The sequence below is a fragment of the Chrysemys picta genome, chromosome 4, assembly GCF_011386835.1.
Source record: "Chrysemys picta bellii isolate R12L10 chromosome 4, ASM1138683v2, whole genome shotgun sequence".
In the NCBI taxonomy this organism is placed as follows: domain Eukaryota; kingdom Metazoa; phylum Chordata; order Testudines; family Emydidae; genus Chrysemys; species Chrysemys picta.
Window position 1 is genome coordinate 9223671 of NC_088794.1, and position 20234 is coordinate 9243904.

Consider the following 20234-nt stretch of genomic DNA (forward strand, 5'->3'; position numbering starts at 1 on the left):
CCGGGCTGGGGGCTGGAGCGGAAGGTGCTGAGTGTGTAATGCTTGTGCCAGCAGCCCCAGGTGGTGTTTGGGGACGTCGCTCTGTATTTCACCCGGGAGGAGTGGGAGCTCCTATCCCAGCGAGAGAAGCATCTGTACCGGGACCAGATGCTGAGGAATTATTGGGCCCTCGTTTCCCTGGGTAAGGACCAATTGCGCTTCATTTTAACAGCTGTGAAATGTCTGGGTTCCCTCCATACCTCAGCTGCCATGTGCAGCTCTGGGCTGAGCGGTGGCAAATGTCAGCCCCTTTCAGCCTGGCTTCCTGTAGGAGCAGAAATCAGGGCTACCAAGCCTGGGGCTAATCTCAGTGTAACTTGTTTATTTTGCATTACCTACCTCCGTCCTGGCACAGAGGTGGTAGCAAACAGTTACACGAGTAACATCTGTGCCTCAAGAACTGACTCTAGTTAGACGAATAAGGCAGGGAAATGCTGCTGCTGCAACAGCTCCCCACCTCCCCCAAAAGAACGAACATAGTACATTTAACAACTGTACACTTGAACAATGCTTGCACCCTACGTGCAAGAACTGGTAGCTCTGAATGGTGCCACCTGCCAAGACACGTTGTGGCCGATGCCTTAATGACATACAGCAAACTGTTTTCAACAGCTATAAGATGGCAAAGGAGCAAAGTTCCCTTCTTCCAAAATCTTCCCCCATGGTAAATTTTCGGGGGGACAGTTGGGTAAGTGAATGACCAGAGAGAAGGTGGTTGAGGACTTTCTACTCACCCTGTCTCTTAATCTGAGAGTAATGGGGGTTCAATGGTGTTTCAACTCATTAAAGAAAATCGGTGTCACACAGTTGTCCTATGGAACGTAGTGCCACAAGATAGCATAGAGGCCGAGATATTAGCAGAATGGGATATTTCTATGGAACATCCATTCTAGAGTTCCCCTAGTAAGGATTTAAAACTCAGCCCCCACTGCAAATTGAGACGGGTCATAGACGTTGCTGCTTCAGAGTATGAACTGAACTTGCCTGGGGGGAGACCAGAAGAAATCTCCTCTAAGGAAGGTTTATTTCATTATTCTCCTGCTTGGGATCTCCTGCACTTTCCTCTGAAGCAGTGACCGAGATCAGTGTCCCGTCGTGCCAGGTGCTGCACAGACACACCCTGACCGAGGTCGGGGCCCTGTTGTGCTGGGCTGCACCAACATATAATTGAGCCCCTGCAGCCAAAAATTTAGTAATAAAACTTCCCCCCCAAACAGGTTATTCAGGTTCTAAACCGGACTTAATCCACCGGATCGAGGTAGGGGAGGCAGAGCTCTGGATCCAGGATGCCAAGAGCTCCAGGGAAAGCTCCGGGCCTGAGAGCCGCTCCTCAGGTGAGTTATAATAATCCAGTTCCTTCTGATTTACACACCTGCTAGTGAAGGGCTCCCTGATGTAGAAGACAAAGGCAGAGCGAGATCCACTGGCTGGGAGCAGAAGGGAGACTAATTGAGGCTGGGAATTGGGGGCCAGTGTTTATCTTGGTAGGAATGAACCACTGGGAGAGCTCCCCTGAGGACACCATGGATTCTCCATCACTAGGAGTGTTAGACCCTCAGTAGAGGTCTCCCTATGGGATGGGGAGCAGGCAGGTACCGGACAAAGTGTTGGTATATAATACTCTAAATGGTCTTTATTGATTACAAAACAAACCTTACTTGGTCCACATTCATACCCCAAACATACTATCCCAGAGTCCAAAGGTCAGAATGGGCCCGATGGCCAGTTGAGATTCCTTCCGATCATAAGATGCGGGGAGCCAGCGAAAACCACATCTATACCCACACGGAGCTCTGGATCAGTAAACAACTCCAATTTGCAGAAGTCATAGGCGAACATTTATAGTCCATTCTGTCATGTCCTCGGTTCTTTGCCTTTGTTTACTAGGCCTTCTACCCACACAATTCCAAAGAGACAATCCTGGGCGAGCTGCCATGATCCAAGGCGTGCCATTTCCTCCAATTCTTATACAATTTTATATCAGTCCATCTGGTGTTGTTTCCTTTTCTGTTCATTTTCCGTATTTTTCTCTGAACAAAACAAGATTGTTTTTGCACAGATAGTTCTAATAGTCCTTGACCGTATGTTCTTGCTTTGGTTGCTAAGTTGCAACGCACGTATTCATATCAAGCACGCGTCACTCATACCAGGCCTCAATGACGTATCCATGTAATACGTTATAGATGAATCACAATGTGTGTGCGTTATAGATGAATCACAATGTGTGTGTGTCTGTGTATGTGTGTGTGTGTGTGTATGTGTATATATATATATATATATATATATATATATATATATGTGTATATATATATGTGTGTATATATATGTGTGTATATATATATGTGTATATATATAAAATCCCGACATTCCTCCCTCTTGATACAATAATTAATGGCATTAATCATGTATCACTTTATAATTTCGCAAGCAATTCAATTATATATATCACTTGCTCCAAAACTTCTTGTCGCTTTCTTATTCGGCAGTATAAACATAGCATAATGTTAACAAAATAATTAATGCAAATAATATCACAATAGGATGTAGCATTAAATTTAGAAGAGCTGTGACACTGGGAGATCATCCTTTGAAAATATCATACCAATGAGAAATTGCCAATTCTTCTCCTTTCCCCAATTTTAATATTTGACCATTGTGGATCAAAATGTTTATTTTTCCCAGCTGAGCAGACTTAGATATATCTATTGCATATTGCCTGATTTTTTTTTCACTTTCATCAATAAATTTTTCCCATTGTTCCCAATGTATCCCCAAATCCAAAGACCAGTCCACATCTTTTGGTTCCCAAACAATTTCCTTTTTTAAAAATAGAGGACCTCGGTAAATAATTCTATTAATAATGACCTCTGTTACATTACATTTACATGACTCAATTGGGCCTTTTTCTGTCATGCTTCCCCAAAATACATGTTTTTCAGTGGCTACCACACAAATACACCCATTAACTAAATCAAACACTCTTGTGCCATGAGAGGCTAAATATTGCATGGTACATTGTCTGCTTGAATGGTTCAAATGACATCCCTCTAGGGACCAAGTTAGTTGTGGGCACAACCACTTACTTCATCCCCACTCTTCACAATGTTTCATCAATTCTACTAATGTATAATCCCTTTCTTCTTGAATCAAGTGTGTCCCACTTATTTCTATTTTCTATAACTCTTCATTAATAATTTTTGGCAACACCCAGGCCATTGCTGCTTGCTTGCTTATTTATTTATTTATTTATTTATTTTGCTTCTCTGTGTTGTGTAACAGCATTCTGCCTTTCCACTCCACCCTCAGAGTGGCTTTGTCCCAATTAAACTCTATATATTTCTTTCATCTTGGAATTCGTTGATTCCATATATGAGGATCTTTGAACCATTCAAAAGGCCATGGTCCATTACTTAACAGATTAACCATTCTCTCTATGTATTGTATCCCATAGGTTTGCATCTGTACACATCGTATTGTTAGTTTTATTGTCAATCTCAGACACACCAAATAGATTTACATTTAGAGATGTTTTAAAGGGTTGGGCTTGTTTCAGTTGGAGTTCCACACTTCTTATTCCTTGTTCCGATAATGCACCAAAATTTTGTCATGTGTCTGTATCCCAAAATCTTACCCAAAGCTGACATTTTCCCTTGCAACGTCTCAATATCAAATCTTTTGGCCTTAGATATTCCCCTGTCACATTTTTGCCATCTTCCCACCATATTTCACATTTTACCTCAAAAGGGTTTTTCTTTACATCTGGTTTTGTTTGGTCCTGTTTTTCCCATTCTATCCCACGAATAGTCTAAGGTATTTTTCCCTTCTATCCATACCTCCATCCTAGAGGTGTTCCCATATGTATATCCATGTACCCCTAAATTTCCTCAAATATTCAAAAAACTTAAAAGCCAAAAACCATATTTTCACCCTTATTGAGGATCCTCATAATTCAAAATTGAAGTCCTGGCCATTATTCCATAGGAATAATATCCAATGCTTCTGGTCGTATTATTCTAAATACTTACACTAACCTCTTCTATCTTCGCTCGAGCTCTGGTATTATTTTTTTTCTTCCTAAAATATAACACACACAACACAATTCTTCTACTAAGACAAAATGCAAAGCAAGCATAAACAATAAACCAATTATAAAAATTGTAGCACCGTAGCCACGCTCAAATCCAAGGTCCGTACAGGATAATCTCCGGTGCAATTGGGCATTCCTTTCCCTCTGTAAGATAAACTAAAAGAAAAAGAAAGGAACGTTATTTAATCTTTAGGCCATAAATTTAATTGTGATGTGTGGACCCACTTTCCCTTTTCCCCCTTGTTAATCTGCACTACAGTAGGTGCAATTTTATTCATGATGGAAAATGGTCCAACCCATCTAGACTCCAGGAAATGATTTTTCTATGTTAATTTCAAATACGTTACTCTAGCTCCGATTTTCCATAATCTACTGTCCTGAGCCACACGAGAATCCACATAGTCTCTTGCTTTTTCAGTGGTGTCAGTCAGTTTAAATTCCATTTTCTTAAGTTCTGTTGGTAACACCCTTACCCATTGAGTAACTGATATCTCCTCTTCTTCTTCCGGGTACAATAAAGGGCTCCACAATCTCATAGGCCTTCCAAAGAGAATTTGATAAGCCCGGTAGCCAGTACCCAATAGATCACTACTTCGGATGGCCGCCAACACCACTGGCAATTTATCGTCCCAATCTTTGCCAGTTTCTTGCACTACTTTGCATAGAGCTTGTTTAATAGTTTGATTCATCCTTTCTACTGTCCCTGATGATTGAGGATGATAGGGGATGTGTAGTTGTTGCTTTATTCCTAAAGCTTTTAATAAACTTTTAATTACTCCTCCTACAAAATGTGGCCCATTATCGGAATAAATTACTTTTGGAGTTCATAGAATCATAGAAGATTAGGGTTGGAAGAGACCTCAGGAGGTTATCTAGTCCAATCCCTTGCTCAAAGCAGGACCAACACCAACTAAATCATCCCAGCCAGGGCTTTGTCAAGACGGGCCTTAAAAATCTCTACGGATGGAGATTCCACCACCTCCCTAGGTAACCCATTCCAGTGCTTCACCACCCTCCTAGTGAAATAGTGTTTCCTAATATTCAATGTAGATCTCCCCCACATAATTTTTCATATCTACTAAACATTACTTCCCACAACTTTTTGGCAGTGGTCTCTGCAGTATGATTTCTGGTGTGAATCGCCTCCACCCATCCAGAAAAGGAATCTACTATCACTAATAAATACTGATTCCCCCTTTGGGTCTTAAGCAATTTATCAATATAATCAACCTGTATTCTTCTCCATGGCCCCACAATTCTTTGGTGCAACAAGGGTCTTGAATTCAGTGGTGTATTCAGTAGTGCACACCTTATGCAGTTTTTAACAAAATTTTCTACGTCCTTTCGCACCTGAGGCCATATTCCAATTTATTTTACCTTAAAGAGAGTATTCTCTATTCCTTGATGCACCATAGAGTGACACAGGTTAATAATCTCTTCTCTTTGAAGTTTGTCAGGTACCCACTTTATCTCTCCTGTTTTGTTTTGTTTTTATTCACTGCACAGCCCCCTTGTATATTCCCGTTTCCCCATCTTTCCTCAGGTTTAACCTCCTGTTTTATGGCTGGAGCTCTAGTAACTCCCAGAACTCCCAGAGGTTCCTTTGCTGCTAATTTTTAATTTTTTTTTCATTCCCTTCTCGCTTTTGATGACCTTTAATATGTCTTACTCTTAATTTTCCTGGGTGTTTTTTCAACCAATCATAAATACAGGTTTCAGGGTAGCAGCCGTGTTAGTCTGTATCCTCAAAAAGAACGGGAGTACTTGTGGCACCTTAGAGACTAACAAATTTATTAGAGCATAAGCTTTCGTGGGCTACAACCCACTTCTTCGGTTTCACTCTATATGCATCCGAAGAAGTGGGCTGTAGTCCACGAAAGCTTATGCTCTAATAAATTTGTTAGTCTCTAAGGTGCCACAAGTACTCCTGTTCTTTTTCAATCATAGAGAGATTTTCAATCCTCCTTTTGGACCAAATTTTTCCCCTCCGCTGTTTCCCAAGGCTTCTTTTTCCGAATCCCAGTCCAGGATCCCAGTCCTTGTCCCACAAAGTCTGAATCCATATAGACATGACAGCCTGCAACGTTATTTTTCTGTTTAAGCAGATCACTAAGAGCTCTGACCTCTGCTCCCTGAGCTGAAGTCATACTCATAGAACCAGAAATAGTTTCCCCATCAATTTGTACAGCCACGTATCCCGTATATTTCTTAGAGTTTTCATAGTATGGACTACCATCTGTAAACCAAAACTCTTCTTCTCCGAGGCTTAACACTTCATCTACCAGGGGTGTGTCTTCAACTAACTTCGGTCTGGAAGTGGGCATTCCTGCTCCTCTCCTTCCGTCAGGAGGGCATAGGGTAACATCATTGCTTGTTTGTTATTCTCATAAGTGACATCTCTGCTAGTTAACATCAAGGTCCATTGGGCCATCCTGGCATTCGATACTCCTGTCCCCTGCAGTTTCCCTAATAAAATATACTTCAGGGGAGAGTGAGGTGTTTGTATTATAACAGGGGCTGTGCCAGTAGTCAAAGCAAAAGCTTCACTGGCCCACACAGCAGCTAAACGTGCTCTTTAACAGATCCCAAACTGCTGCTTCGTAGGAGTTAATCTTCTAGACTCGTATGCTACCGGTATTAACTTCCTGTCAATTTCCTACATTAGTACTGATGCTAGACTTTGCTGGGTTGCTGCCAACTTAATCACAAACAGCTTGTTTATCTCTGGGAATTTCAATGCTTGTTTTAAATGACAAAGCTTTTTCTTGTTCAGGCCCCGACTCCCATTCTCCTTTCTTTTAGTAAACGCCACAAGGGTACAATTATAACGGCAACATTCCAGATGTGTTTCCTTAAATAGTTAAACCCTCCTAACATCACGTCAACGCATGAGAATCCTCTGGCCTTGGTAAATTCATTGCTGATTTCACCTTTTGTTGATCTACCTGAATTCCTTGTTCCCCGAGGGTCACCCCCAAATAATTCACTCTCCTCTGCACTAGTTGGGCTTTCTCTTTATTAGCCTTGAAACCAGTTTCCTGGATGAGTCTCAACGCTTTTTTAGTCCACTGAGCCACCTCCTCCTCAATGTCCCCCCCCACACTAATATGTCATCTACATATGAGGTGACATTCTCCCGATCCTCTTTGGATAATTGATCCAGTATTTGCACCACATGTTGGGGCGCAATAGCCGGACCGCAATGTAGGCCCTGGGGAATTCTTTTAAACAAGTACTGTTGTCCCTTAAAAGTCAACGCAAAGCAGGCCCAAGAATCGGGATGCAATGGGATGGCGAAAAAACAGTTTGTCAAATCTATGATCGAGAACCATTTAGGGGCCCCCTGTATTCTTGCCATCACTTGAAGTAGATCTGCTACTATTGGTGCCATGGGGGGGCAGCTTTATTAATTTGTCTAAAATCCTGTTGTGCCAAGCGCTGCCTGTATCCTGGGCAGGCTACAATTTAAGCATAAAACGAGACCCATGGGAGCAGGCGCCAGGTGCTGCACAAACAACATTGGGTAAAACCACCCTGAGTCTAGCTGCAGATTGTCGCGGCATTTTGTATCAGAAATTACAGAGCAGTTATATAAGTTTAGTAAATGTCACAGGTCCTTAAATTTACTGTGATGGCTCCATGATTTTTAATAAAACCTGCCCTTCTCCTCGCCCTGCTCAAGGGGCACTAGCCACCCAAAGAAGCACCTTCCCCCTAGCGCTGCAACCCTAACCCCAGCCTGGTGCAGAGGGGTTGGGGTGGGCTAGAGTAGATCTGGGTGGCAATGCCATTCACTGAAGTTTGTCCCACCTCCCCCACCATCATGACCATGGGCGGGGGAAAATCTGAGTGGCACTGGAACCTCGCAGGCCAGGTCTCAATGCCCAGAGCAAGGCGTTGGGTCCAGCCCTGTGGGACAGGAGCTGCCATTGCAGGGTGAGGCACCCATCCAAAAAACAATCACGAAGAAATGGGGAAATCGCTCCATCCGTGACATTTTTCCATCTTTGTTGAAGGTGTAGTTTAACCATGAGCTAACACCGGGATTACCTCTACTCTCTCCAGCAGGGCAGGAGATCCCGGGAGGAAAGAGGGCACAGGCCGAATGTGGGGAAAGCGCAGCAGGAATGCAGGATCCCATGGCCCACAGAGGGATCCATGCACAGGATGCAATCCATCCCCGGGGTAAACTCAGCCAGAGACCGGATCTGGCTACACAACAGAGACTCCCCATGGGACAGTGTCCCCAACACTGCATTGACTGCGACAAGAGGTTCAGCAACCCCTCCGCGCTGAACCAGCACCAGCGCACACATGCCAGGGAGCAGCCATACCGTTGCTCTGACTGTGACAAGGGCTTTGCAGAGAGCTCAAAGCTGAGAATACACCAGCGCACGCACACCGGGGAGCGGCCGTACCGTTGCTCCGACTGCGACAAGGGTTTTGCACAGATTGCATATCTGAGAATACACCAGCGCACGCACACTGGAGAGCGGCCGCGCTGCTGCCCCCACTGTGGCAAGAGATTTGCGCACAGCTCAAGCCTGAGAACACACCAGCGCACGCACACCAGAGAGCGGCCGTACCACTGCACTGACTGCGGCAAGGACTTTGCAGAGATTGCACACCTGAGAATACACCAGCGCACGCACAACGGGGAGCGCCCGTACCGCTGTGCTGACTGTGACAAGAGCTTTGCACAGATCGCACACCTGAGAAGACACCAACGCACGCACACTGGGGAGCTCCCACACCACTGCGCTGAGTGCGGCAAGGATTTTGCACAGATTGCATATCTGAGAATACACCAGCGCACGCACACCGGGGAGCGGCCGTACCGCTGTGCTGACTGCGACAAGGGCTTTGCACAGATCGCACACCTGAGAATACACCAGCGCACGCACAGCGGGGAGCGGCCATACCGCTGCATCAGCTGTGGGAAGAGCTTTGCAGAGAACTCAAAGCTGAGAATACACCAGCGCACGCACACTGGGGAGCGGCCGTATTGCTGCACCAACTGCGGCAAGAGCTTTGCAGAGAGCTCAAGCCTGAGAATACACCAGCGCACGCACACCGGGGAGCGGCCGTACCGCTGTGCTGACTGCGGAAAGGACTTTTCACAGATCGGACACCTGAGAAAACACCAGCGCACGCACACGGGAGCGGCCGCATCGCTGTGACGATTGCGGCAAGAGCTTCAGCAATGCCAGTACGCTGACAAACCACCAACTCATGCACACTGGAGAGCGGCCGCGCCGCTGTGCATACTATGGTAAGAGGTTCAGCAATGCCAACAAGCTGACCCAGCACCAGTGCATAATCTCATACCTGAGAGCACACCAGTGTGCGCACACCAGGGAGCGGCCATACAGCTGTCATGATTGCGGCAAGAGCTTCAGCAGCACTGATGCCTCATCAGCGCATGCACACCGTGGCCGGCCATTTCAATGCACTGACTGCGGCAAGAGCTTGCACAGAGCTCACTCCTGAGACTACACCAGCGCATTCACAGCAGGGAGCGGCTGTACAGCTGTGCTGATTGGCAAACGCTTTGCTCAATTGGGCAACCTCCCCTGGCACCAGTTGGCTCACCAACGCCCCTCTGCCACCGCCAGGGTCTGCGGGGCTTCTGGCAGCAAGTGGATCTGGCACAGTGCCAGCAGACTCAGGCCAGGGAGTGGTCCTGTCCCCCATGATGCCCAGCAGAGACTGTGGGGCAGGGAAGGGGGACTTGGCTGAGCAGTGTGGGGAAGAGCAGACAGGTGGGGGGATTTTAGAGCAGATGGTCACAGCCTACTCAGGCTTTTGCATTACTCCTGGGGAATTCTGTGCTAAAAAAAGAAACATTCTGCAAACTATATTTTAAAATTCTGCATATTTTATTTGTCAACATAACACAATATAATCACGTTAGTTTCAATTATTTTGGTGATTTATTTCAAAATACCTGTCAGCTACTATGTCTAAGCTGAAATCGCAACTGAAGTGTGTTTACCAGACACATCTGGGGAGTGGATAAAACTGTTTCTCAACCAAAGAAGTTAACGCTTCTAGCCAAGGTGTCCTCAAAGCTGATGGGCCACCACCTATCAAGTAGCCATTCTTTGGCAAGGAAGGCAATCAGGAACCAATAGACCTGCATTTTAGAAAACAACAGCATGAAACCTCTTTGCCACCAAAGTTCATGTCTCCCCACTCAGCTGAGAAGTTTATCTAGGGGTCGCTTTGAGAAAAATGCATTTCAAAGGGAGATTGAACTATAAAAGAGAAGGGCAAAAACACCTCTTGTGATTTCTCCCTGTTTATCTCTAGTTATCGCCTAAGAGGACAAAAAAGGAAAAGAAAAGCAGCTCTTGGACCTCAGGAACTGATCCTGACCTGAAAATTTGGTCCGCAATGCTACTGGAAACCTGTGCTAAGGGACTTCACTTTTCCCCAAGTCTAATTTGTTCAGTTTAGTACTAGGAAGTATTTTTCTTTCTTTTTCTTGCAGCCATTTCTGACTTTGATGCCTCGTCACTTGTACTCACTCGAAATCTACCTTTGTGATTAAATACATTTGTTTTCTTCTTTAATTGAAATGAATCCAGTATTGTGAACTGTGTGGATATCTCCATTTGGGGTGGGAAACTGTTAGGTCCATTGCCCCTCTAAGGGGATCAAGATATATTATACCAGGACGGTCCAGGAGAAGGCTGGACAATACAGGCCGTACATTTTGGTGGGGAAATCTGGGACTGTGTATGTGTTCGGGGTCACCCTGCAGTAATAACCCAGGCTGTGAAAGGCAGAGTGTGAGCTGAGCGTGGGTGGCAGGCAGCAGCTACACACAGACACTCGGGGTAAGACCGGAAGCTGGAGGCTGTTTTTGAGTGGTCCAGGTTGGGAATGGCAGCAGCAAAGCATTAATGGGCATCCCAGGTTACAGGGCAGGCGGTGACACTGCCCCCCTTCCCTTCTCCTCCCCCCCCCCCAAATGTCTGGATTACATCCTGGATTGTGATAGCCTCATTGTCTTGTTGGACAATGAAAAGGGACACAACTCATATCCTGGTTGGATGTTCCAAGCTTTTGCCATCAGTACGGGTCATTTCCTGATTGGCCCAGGCCAGCTTTGCCCAGCAGAGTGACCAGGCTGCACCACCCAACAGAAATGGTATAAAATGTCTCATGTTGTTCAGAGCGTCGCTTCCTGAAGTCAAAATGTCTGCATGAAAGAGATGGTGAGTGTGACCATCATGGCCTGGCCAGGGAGAGCACCCCCTGCTGGGTAACAACTGAACTCTGGTTGCTGAAAAGCACCCTACTAATTTCATTTTTTAAAGTCGGGTGTTAGGCAACCGCTAAGAAATCCCCCCAGAGTATGGCTGTCACGGCACCTTGAGTGAATCACCTGAATGAACTCCCTCGCTGTCTCTAGAACCAGTCACTGCAATGGTGAAGCTGAGCTGGAGAAGTCACCTCCCTGCCAGCTCCAACCGAGATGTAGAAAAAAGTCATTTTGCATATTTACATATTGGTTAATGAACCATATTTACATATTGAATTGACAACGTGGTGCTGTTAAGGTAACCGCTTCATAGCTGAGTGAACACCCTCTGGGCGACTAAAATGGATGATGCGCAGAGGCGACAGGTAATGGCTGATAGTGGAGGGAAGGGCACAATGGAAAGGTTCTGGTGGTGTGCTGCGGGGTTCAGGGCATGTACTCCACACACAAAGGAGTTTTGATTTCTAGACCTATTTTTGATTTCATTGTGTCGGGTTGCGACTCCACCCTGTGGGGTGCCACCTGATGTACCGGGGTACCACTGAGCCCACCTGTTACACCAGTCTGGGATCCCTTACCCGGTCCTGCTGAGCCAGGCCCTCAAGCCTACTTCAGTATACACACAGGTAGGGCCACACCTAGCTGCAGAAAGACACAGACACTGACATCAGCACTGCCTCAGAAGGCTTCAATTAAGAAATTGCCCAGCATTCAAGTGCACAACCCCTCTGGAGTGTAAACCCCAAATGACATCATCTTGCGTTGCATAGAGAACTATAGGGCATAAGCTCATGAAATTCACCTCCTTCCTCAGTGTGGAGGGAGATATGCATGGCTTTTGCCCCCCAGTTATGAATTTCACAAACTGGTTTGAGAGAAAACAAAAGTTTATTAACTACAAAAGATCAATTTTGAGTTGTTATAAGGGATAGCACAGAGATCAAAGCAGATTACCTGGCAAATAAAACAAACACACAAGCTAAGATCAATATACTAAAGAAACTGGTTATAAGCATCAATTTCTCACCCTAAATGTTATTTTGGGCAGATTGCAGAGGTTCTTGAAGGCAAACTGCTCTTGCTTGCAGCTTAAAACTTCAGATGTTTCTTTCACAGGCTAGAACACTTTCCAGCCTGGCTTCAGCTCTTCTCCCTCCCCTCCCACCAGTCTTTGTTTCACACAGCAATCATCTTGGGTGGGAATTCAGTGAAGAACAAACACTGATTATGTCACTCCCCTGCCTTAAATAGGTTTTACATATGGCCAGAATCCTTTGTTTTCCAGTGTGATCCCCACACCCACCTTCAGTCAGTGGAAAAGTACTAATTTTATCATGGAGTCCCATATCAGGTAACGTGATCACATGACTCCGCAGCCACAACTCAAAGTCTACAGGCTGTAGTTCATGAAAGTTTATGCTTTAATAAATTTGTTAGTCTCTAAGGTGCCACAAGTCCTCCTGTTCTTTTTGCGGATACAGACTAACATGGCTGCTACTCTGAAACTCAAAGTCTGTTTGCTGGGTCCACAGGAAGGTTTTCCAGGAAGGTGGGACATTAGCATCTTCAAAGACCTATTGTTTTTCTTAATGGCCCATCCAGACTGATTGCATTGTCTGGTGGGCGTTCGGCGGTAAAAACCCACTTGTAATTGATGCATAGTCAATATTCCTAACATTCCCCAGCTGTGCTGGAACCGAGATTGTCCTGCTCCTTCCCAGCATCCTGACCCCCTGCAGAGGGTCTTGGCTAATGGGGACCTTTCTCCTTCAAGATCTGGGACCCCCAAGATGGGGGTGTTTGTCACACACCAGATGGGGTCTCCTCCCCCCCAGACACTGACCCAGTTCCTGACCCTGCTTGTGTAGGAATCGTGGGTGATTTGGACATTAGGCGGATCCCCGCTATCCCCCATTCAGGCCTAAGTCCTGCAGCTCGTGTGGCTGGGACAGGGAGGTCCCTGGCTAACTGGCTCTCTCTCCCCTAACCGCACTCCTGGTGGGCGCAGGACGAGGCCCAGCAGCTAGTGTTCCTGCACGCCATCCACCCCGCGTGTCTGCTGCACAGCAGAGGGGGCAGGACACACTGGAGCCGCACTGCTCCAAGGCAGCTGTGGCGAAGAGGATTGTGGTGAGCGAGACACGGTGCCCGGCAGCTGGAGGGTGGACAGAGACATGGGAGGGGCAGGGGTCTCCCTGGACTGGTTGGGGGATGGCTGGTGCTGGAGGGCAGCTGAGGGCAGGGATTGCTGGGGCTGAAGATTGGGGAGAAGAGACGGGAGAAATAGTGGGCAGGAATCGGAGGAGCGGGAGGCAGGTGGGGGGATCCTGCTGGCTGTGTGGGGTGCTGGCTGTGTAATCTCCTCATTGGGAAGTGTCAGTGAGGCCCAAATTTCACACGCTCCTTTGTCTCCTTTGTGTCTCACAGGAGCTCATTGAGGAGCTTCCTCATGACTCTCCACCCGGCGCCGTCCTGGCCAACTCCCTCATTGCTGTGGCCAACCTCAGGTACCGAGACCCTCTTGCCCGGTTCCCCTAACCCCGGTGCTGCTCAGGCCCGTGGCTGGGAGTCACTGCCCCTCCCACTCCCAGTGGGGCTCCTCTGGCAGAGGTGGCAGGAAGGGTCACTCCCACTCCTGGCTGCTCTGTTCTTTTCACTCCAGTCACATTGCAATGGCTTTGGGGAGAGGCTGACTCCCAGGATCAGATACAGGAGGGGCAGCAGGGTCCAGGGAACAGGCACCATTCCTGCCCTGCCACTGTCGGTCTGGGAAACCTTGGCCTTATCCAGGGCCGGCTTTAGCAAGAGCGGGGCCCGATTCCTGGGGGCGGGGCTTGCTGCAAGCCCCGCCCCCAGGAATCCAGCCGCGCCGCGGGGGGGGGGGGAGCCGCGCCGCGGGCGGGGGGCGGGGGGGGGAGAGACACGGGGAGACCCAAGCCGCGCCGCGGGGGGGGGGGGACACGGGGAGACCCGAGCCGCGCCACGCCGGGGACGGGGGGAGGGGGGACATGGGGAGAGCCGCGCCGCGGGGGGGACGGAGGGAGGGGGGACACGGGGAGACCCGAGCCGCGCTGCGCCGGGGATGGAGGGGGGGGACACGGGGAGACCCGAGCCGCGCTGCGGGGGGGACGGAGGGGGGGGACATGGGGAGATCCGAGCCGCGCCGCAGGGGGGACAGGGGGGGTCAGGGGGAAACCCGAGCCGCGCCGCGGGGGGGGGGACACGGGGAGACCCGAGCCGTGCCGCGGGGGGGACGGGGACACGGGGAGACCCGAGCCGCGCCGGGGGCGGGGGGGACCCGAGCCGCGCCACGGGGGCCGCGCCGGGGGGGGGGACCGAGCCGCGCCGCAGAAGCCGCGCCGGGGGGGGGCACCCGAGCCTTGGGGACCGGGCTGGGCCGGAGCCGCTGGGGCCTGCGGGAACGGGCCGCGCCTCCCCGGAGCCCTTCTCCCGCCCCCACCACCCCAGCTTATTTTGTGCTGCCGGCCCGCCCCTGCTTCGTCTCAGACTTCCCGCGAATCTCTGATTCGCGGGAAGCAGGGGAGGGGGCGGAGCGTGCAGGGGAGGGGAGGAGGGGGAAGTGAGCTGGGGGCGGGGTGGACAGCTGCAGCGCGAGGCCCTCTTGGCGCGGGGCCCAATTCAGCCGAATCGGCTGAATCGGCCTAAAGCCGGCCCTGGCCTTATCATTCCCTGGCTCAGTGCCTCAGTTTCCATTTTCACCAGCCTCTGCCTATTTTCCTGCAGTTTCATGTCTGTGTCGGTGCCAGTCCCACCCCCACACTGCACAGTCTAATACCGGCTCCTCTCTCTTGCCAGCACCATGACACCTGCCCTGGAGCCGGAGCTGGAGACCCACCTCCTCCGAGCTGCCCTGCACGCCGTCTTCACCCTGGGCACCCAGACGGACACCAATCAAGTCCAGGTAGATCAGCTAAATCCTGGATTGAAGAGCCAGCTGTCATCCTGCCCGAATCCTTGCTAATTGCCTACAGTGGGATGTGAATGAGAGAGGCCAGGATACATGTTTGGGGGTCTCACCAGTGCTTCCCAGAGACCCCTCTTCTCATCCTGTGGCAGGTGTAGCCCCAGTTTCCCTAAGTCTGACCCATGACTCTCTCTTGCTTTGCAGGATCTGCAAAGGGTCATGCCAGACCTCCTGGACGCCATGCTGGGGAACCTGCTGGCAAAGTCCCCAGACACCGACAAGCTCCACTACATCTTGGAGGTGAGCCCGATGAGAGGGGTGCGGGCAATTTTACCTTAACTCTTAGATCCATTTTCCAGTCTGTCCTCCTAGCTGGCCCCCAGTGGCCATCCTTGGTCAGGGCAGTCAGTGCAATGCAGGGTCAGGCCCTTCCTCCTTGAAGAACAGAGGAAGGAGCTGGGACTTCAAGCCAGAGCTCTGCCGGTTCTGCTGAGCACTAACCATGGGGCCCCTGGCTGGCTTGGGGAGTGAGAGTCTGAACCCCGCCTGTGAGATCCAGAAGATGGTCCTCAGAGAAGAGCCACAGCCTTGTTCCTAGAGAAACAGGAGGGCCCCAGAGAATCAGCCCTTGTATCTGATGGGCCCCGAGATTCCTGGGGGGATTCTACTCACACTCAGTCTCTTCACCCAACCAAGGACTTGAGAGCCAGGGAGGGGGGAGGGGTCTGTCTCCTTCCTGGTGATCTGTTCAGGAATCAGGACTTCAGGGAGGATAGGACCAGCCCCGACACCGAGCATTGTCCCAATCTAGAGAGACAATACAAGTTGTGACCTGCAGGATGCAAGCATCATCCTGGGGGCAACAGTCCCCTTCTAAAGCTCTGCGATCAATGAATCAGATATTCCACCCCCCACCGCATGCAATATCTCAGCCCCCTGGGGATGGGGAGGGGCTCATTAGCACAACACATGCACCTGCCCATGAATCCTGAGCTGTCTCCTTTCCCCACAGCACATTAACTACTGGATTGTGTCCAGGGTGTCTCGAGAGAGAGCCAGGGCCATCGGGAGCAGCACGGCCCAGCTAACATCCACCATCACCCTCCCTGAGTTCGACGGAAGTGGCCTCTGAGCCCAGCTTCCTGACTCCAGGTGTAGGTGGGCTAGCTCCAACAGGCTGTAGGATCTGCTGCTGCAGGGGCTGTGGGTTAGGAGTGTTCCTCTTGGGGAGGCAGAGTCAGAGCAGAGAATAAGCCTGGCTTGAGTCAAGTTCTTCTTATCCTGGTTAAGTGGCAACTCTCGCTTTTAAGGGGACCATGCTCCAGATTTCTGCCTTCCTGTCATCCTGCAGCAGCTGGGGAAGCAAATCCTCATGGAGGGCCCTGCCCGCCTCCCTGTGCTCCGGGCTCCCTTGCGGGCAGAGAAAATTAAGGCTCCAGCTCTAGCTCCTATCCTCTAGCATCTCCTGCAGAGGGACTGAGGGGAAGGAGAGTCCTGGCCCAGGCGGGGACTGGGAGCTGACAGGAAAATGCTGAGGGAGTCCCCTTTCCCTCTCCCTTCCATTAGAACTCAGCCGAATTCCCCAGGATGGGTCACCACGTGGCACAGCTGGCTCTGTTCGTCGGTGACCCAGCCAAGGACATCAGCCAACAGTACAGGGAGGGGGTTTACTGGCTCTACCAGCTCCTGCTGCACCAGAGGGGTAAGGAACCCAGCTGGGAACTGGCACCCGCTAGACGAGTGAGACTGGGACCCCAGCCAATTTTTCTTAGAGTGACCCCGGCTGGAGGATGAGTCTCTCTCTATCTCTTTATGTGTTCTCCACCACCCCCGCAATTCTGTTGGGCCGGGCACACAGCGAGGACTCTGCCCACTGTGCAGCCACCAATGGGATTGGAAGGACCCAAGCCCTGCAACCAGAATGACAAATGTGTGTGTCTTTCTCTTTCCCAGAGCTGACCATCCACGAAGCCGAAGACCTGTGGGTGTGCGACTGGCACCAGGACAGCAGGCTCCTGGGGTACAAAAACACAGCCAGGGTCGGGGAGGTAAGGACACTCTGCCAGAGCATGGCACAGCTCTGGCAGTGTGGGTGGCTGCCTCCTGGAGCCACTCGACGGAGATGCCGTTGTAGGCCAGGATTTGGAGCCTGGTTCTGGGCAATCTGCAGAAGCCTCACATCCGGTTGGTTTCAGGTCTTCGGAAAATTCTTCTCAGAGGGGCAGAGAAGATTCTTCCTCGTGCTACGTGTCAGCCAGGCTGGGCTGCTGGTGGCGGTGCTGGTGGTGGTGGCTCTGCCTTCAGAGTTGGGCTCTTGGCCTGCAGCCACCGCTTTCCCACCACCCAGCTCTGAAGGCAGCATAGAAGTAAGGGTGGTAATACCACGGCACCCCCCACCCCCCCACCCAAAATAGCCTTGCAACACAATAGCCTTTTGGGTTGGGATCCCCAGTTTGAAAAATGCTGACTTGAAGTCTTTACATGTTTATATTTTAAAATACATATTCACGATTTGTGACAACACCATGAAATTTAAGATTTAAAGATCTGTAACTGTGAAAATCAAGATTTTAAAAATGCTCTGACCGTAAAATTTTTCAAAATGGACTGTGAATTTCATAGGGCCCTAATGATGAATCTGTCTTTCAGTGACCTCTCATCTTAAAGACCAGATGTCTGGGTGGTGAGCCAAGAGCTGGATTTCCTAAGGGGATTGTCTTTTCTGATTACAGGTTAACCAGTATAGTGAGACAGAAGATCATTTTGTTACTGCTTGGTAAACTCTGATAGAATAACCATCAGTTTGGGGTGTATCTGCCCAGTTTCATACAGTTTATCCTGAATATGGTACTCTCAGTTGTGACCCACTTCATAGATTAAGTCCAGAAGGGACCATTACATCATCTAGTTTGCCCTCGTGTGTAACACAGGCCAGAGAATTTCACCCAGTTACCCCTGTACTGAGCCCAATAATGTATTTGTCTGAAGCATGGTCCAGAAAGGTGTCCAGTCTGGATTTGAAGACACCAGGAGATGGAGAACCCACTTCCCTTGGTGATACTGAGATTAGAACAAAATCTCTGAGAGCAGAAGAAAGTGACCAGAGCAGGAAATGCCCAAGGGGTGGGGGGAAGGGACCTCAGACAGGACAGGAGACAGATGCTGAAATCACTTTCACTTCTCTTCTGGCGCAGACTGACAGCAGCATCCTGACTCCCTTTGGGCAGAGCTGGCATGGAGAAGACATGGAAAAAGCTGCTGTGGCAGACCCTGGAAGAGCAGGGGGACCGAGAGCTCAGGAGAGAGGAGAGCAGGCTGCAAGTGGCCCTGCTGGACCGAGGGGTGAGGCCCATTCCCTGTGAGAAGCTGGACATAGGGGCTGCCACAGCTATTAAGGATGTGCTGATCAGGTTCTGCACCGAGTGCTACGGGGTGGAGGTGGCCGTGAAGGTGCTGACAGACATCGACCGCAGAGACAGTACAGAATGAGCTCTGGAGAGATCAGACCCCCTAATGGGGAACCCATGTTACACACCCCGACCTGCTATCTTATTTCTGTGCACACCCCAGCCAGGGATCAATCCAGCTCTTGCCATCAGGAGGAGTCAGCTCGGTTCCCCGAAGCTTGTCCCCTTCTGTCCTGTTCCCTCCAACCTCTCCCAGTCCTGCCTCTTCCCCACCCGCCACTCCTCAGTCCAGTCCCACTCGTCTTCCCCAGCCAGTCCCAGGTTCTCCTTGCCCAGCCAGTCCCAGTTCCTCACAGCTCCTCGTCTGATCTGTATCTCCCCCTCTCCCAACACTGTTTCCTTGTCCAGCCAGTCCCTGTCTCAGCCTGTCCAGTCTCAGTGTGCCCTGTCCCCCCGGCCCTCCACCCAACGGGCTCCCAATCCCCTGTCCTTTCTGTCTGTCACTGGCTGAGTCGTGGGTGCTCTGGCCTAAGGGGCGGAGCAAGAGTCCGAACTCAGAAGAGACGGGTCCTGAGGCAGAGCCAAGGGGCGGAGCTGGGAGTTAGAAGCCAAAGGGTAACTGGAGGCACAGCAAAGGGTCAGAATGGGGAGTCCAAAGCCAGCATGGAGCTGGGGCTGGAGCAGGAGCAGAGCTAGACACAGCACAGCAGGGACAGGACCAAGCACAGCTGCAGCCAAGGAGCATGTTGAGCAGGCAGTGCTCTGTTATTGCTGCTGGGCTTATAAACCAGGCTGCTGGCCCTGTGGCCAGTCACACCCTGCGATCAATCAGGCAGCTCCAGGCCAGGGCAGCTGGGCCTACTAGTTGCCAGGCAGCGAACTTAGCTGGGGAGCAGGCCAGTGGCTGCACCTAGCTGACCTGACCCCTGTGAGTAGCCTACTTTCAGGGGAGCCCTAGAACCAGGATTCTTGGGGTCTGCTCTGGGAAAGTACGCAGAAGGCCCGGGGCATGGCCATGTTCCGTGGGATCCCATGAGCTCACAGAACTCCATCTGTTTCCTTTAACAAAGAGAAGGTAAGGGGTGACCTGTAAGTATCACATAGGGAACAAATATTTCATAATGGGCTCATCAATCTAGCTGACAAAGGTATAACATGATCCAATGGCTGAAAGTTGAAGCAAGACACATTCCGATTGGAAATAGGGCACACATTTCTGACAGTGAAGGTAATTAACCATTTGGGAACAATTTACCAAGGTCCTGGTGGATTCTTAAAATGGGATGTTTTGTTAAATGATCTGCTCTAGGAATCCCCCACCCCCTCAAATCTTTTCTATACTTCTGCCACCCACACCCAACAACTCTCCTGGTTCACGTCCAGGCTCCTCCCAGCAAGTATTTCCCTCTCCCTCACTCCTCCGTTACCCTGACTCCCGCAAGCCTTTGCGCTGCTTCTGAGGGGTGCGGGAAATACATTTCTATATTGTATTTTACATGAATTATT

At 50.0% G+C, this 20234-nt stretch overlaps 1 protein-coding gene and 1 pseudogene across 1 annotated transcript; both read left to right on the forward strand.

The window, feature by feature from the left end:
* Positions 1-10701, forward strand: part of LOC101954074 (zinc finger protein 420-like) — a 32349-nt pseudogene extending 21648 nt beyond the window's left edge.
* A 3080-nt stretch (positions 10702-13781) lies between these two features.
* LOC135983333 (protein MROH8-like) lies at positions 13782-20227 on the forward strand. The gene is made up of 6 exons (XM_065594445.1): positions 13782-13903; positions 15213-15318; positions 15526-15621; positions 16888-17023; positions 17275-17369; positions 18516-20227. Exons 2-6 carry the CDS (start codon positions 15217-15219, stop codon positions 18681-18683), a joined length of 597 nt encoding a protein of 198 aa, XP_065450517.1. The 5' UTR covers positions 13782-13903; positions 15213-15216; the 3' UTR covers positions 18684-20227.
* Positions 20228-20234: the final 7 nt, after the last annotated feature.

What these genes read in the sequence shown, in the direction of transcription:
- LOC135983333 (XM_065594445.1), top strand. Translation starts at nt 15,217, where the DNA reads ATGACACCTGCCCTGGAGCCGGAGCTGGAGACCCACCTCCTCCGAGCT. An exon ending in GCTCCTGCTGCACCAGAGGG is followed by an intron (nt 17,024 to 17,274) that starts GTAAGGAACCCA and finishes TCTCTTTCCCAG; the next exon opens with AGCTGACCATCCACGAAGCC. An exon ending in ACACAGCCAGGGTCGGGGAG is followed by an intron (nt 17,370 to 18,515) that starts GTAAGGACACTC and finishes CTTCTGGCGCAG; the next exon opens with ACTGACAGCAGCATCCTGAC.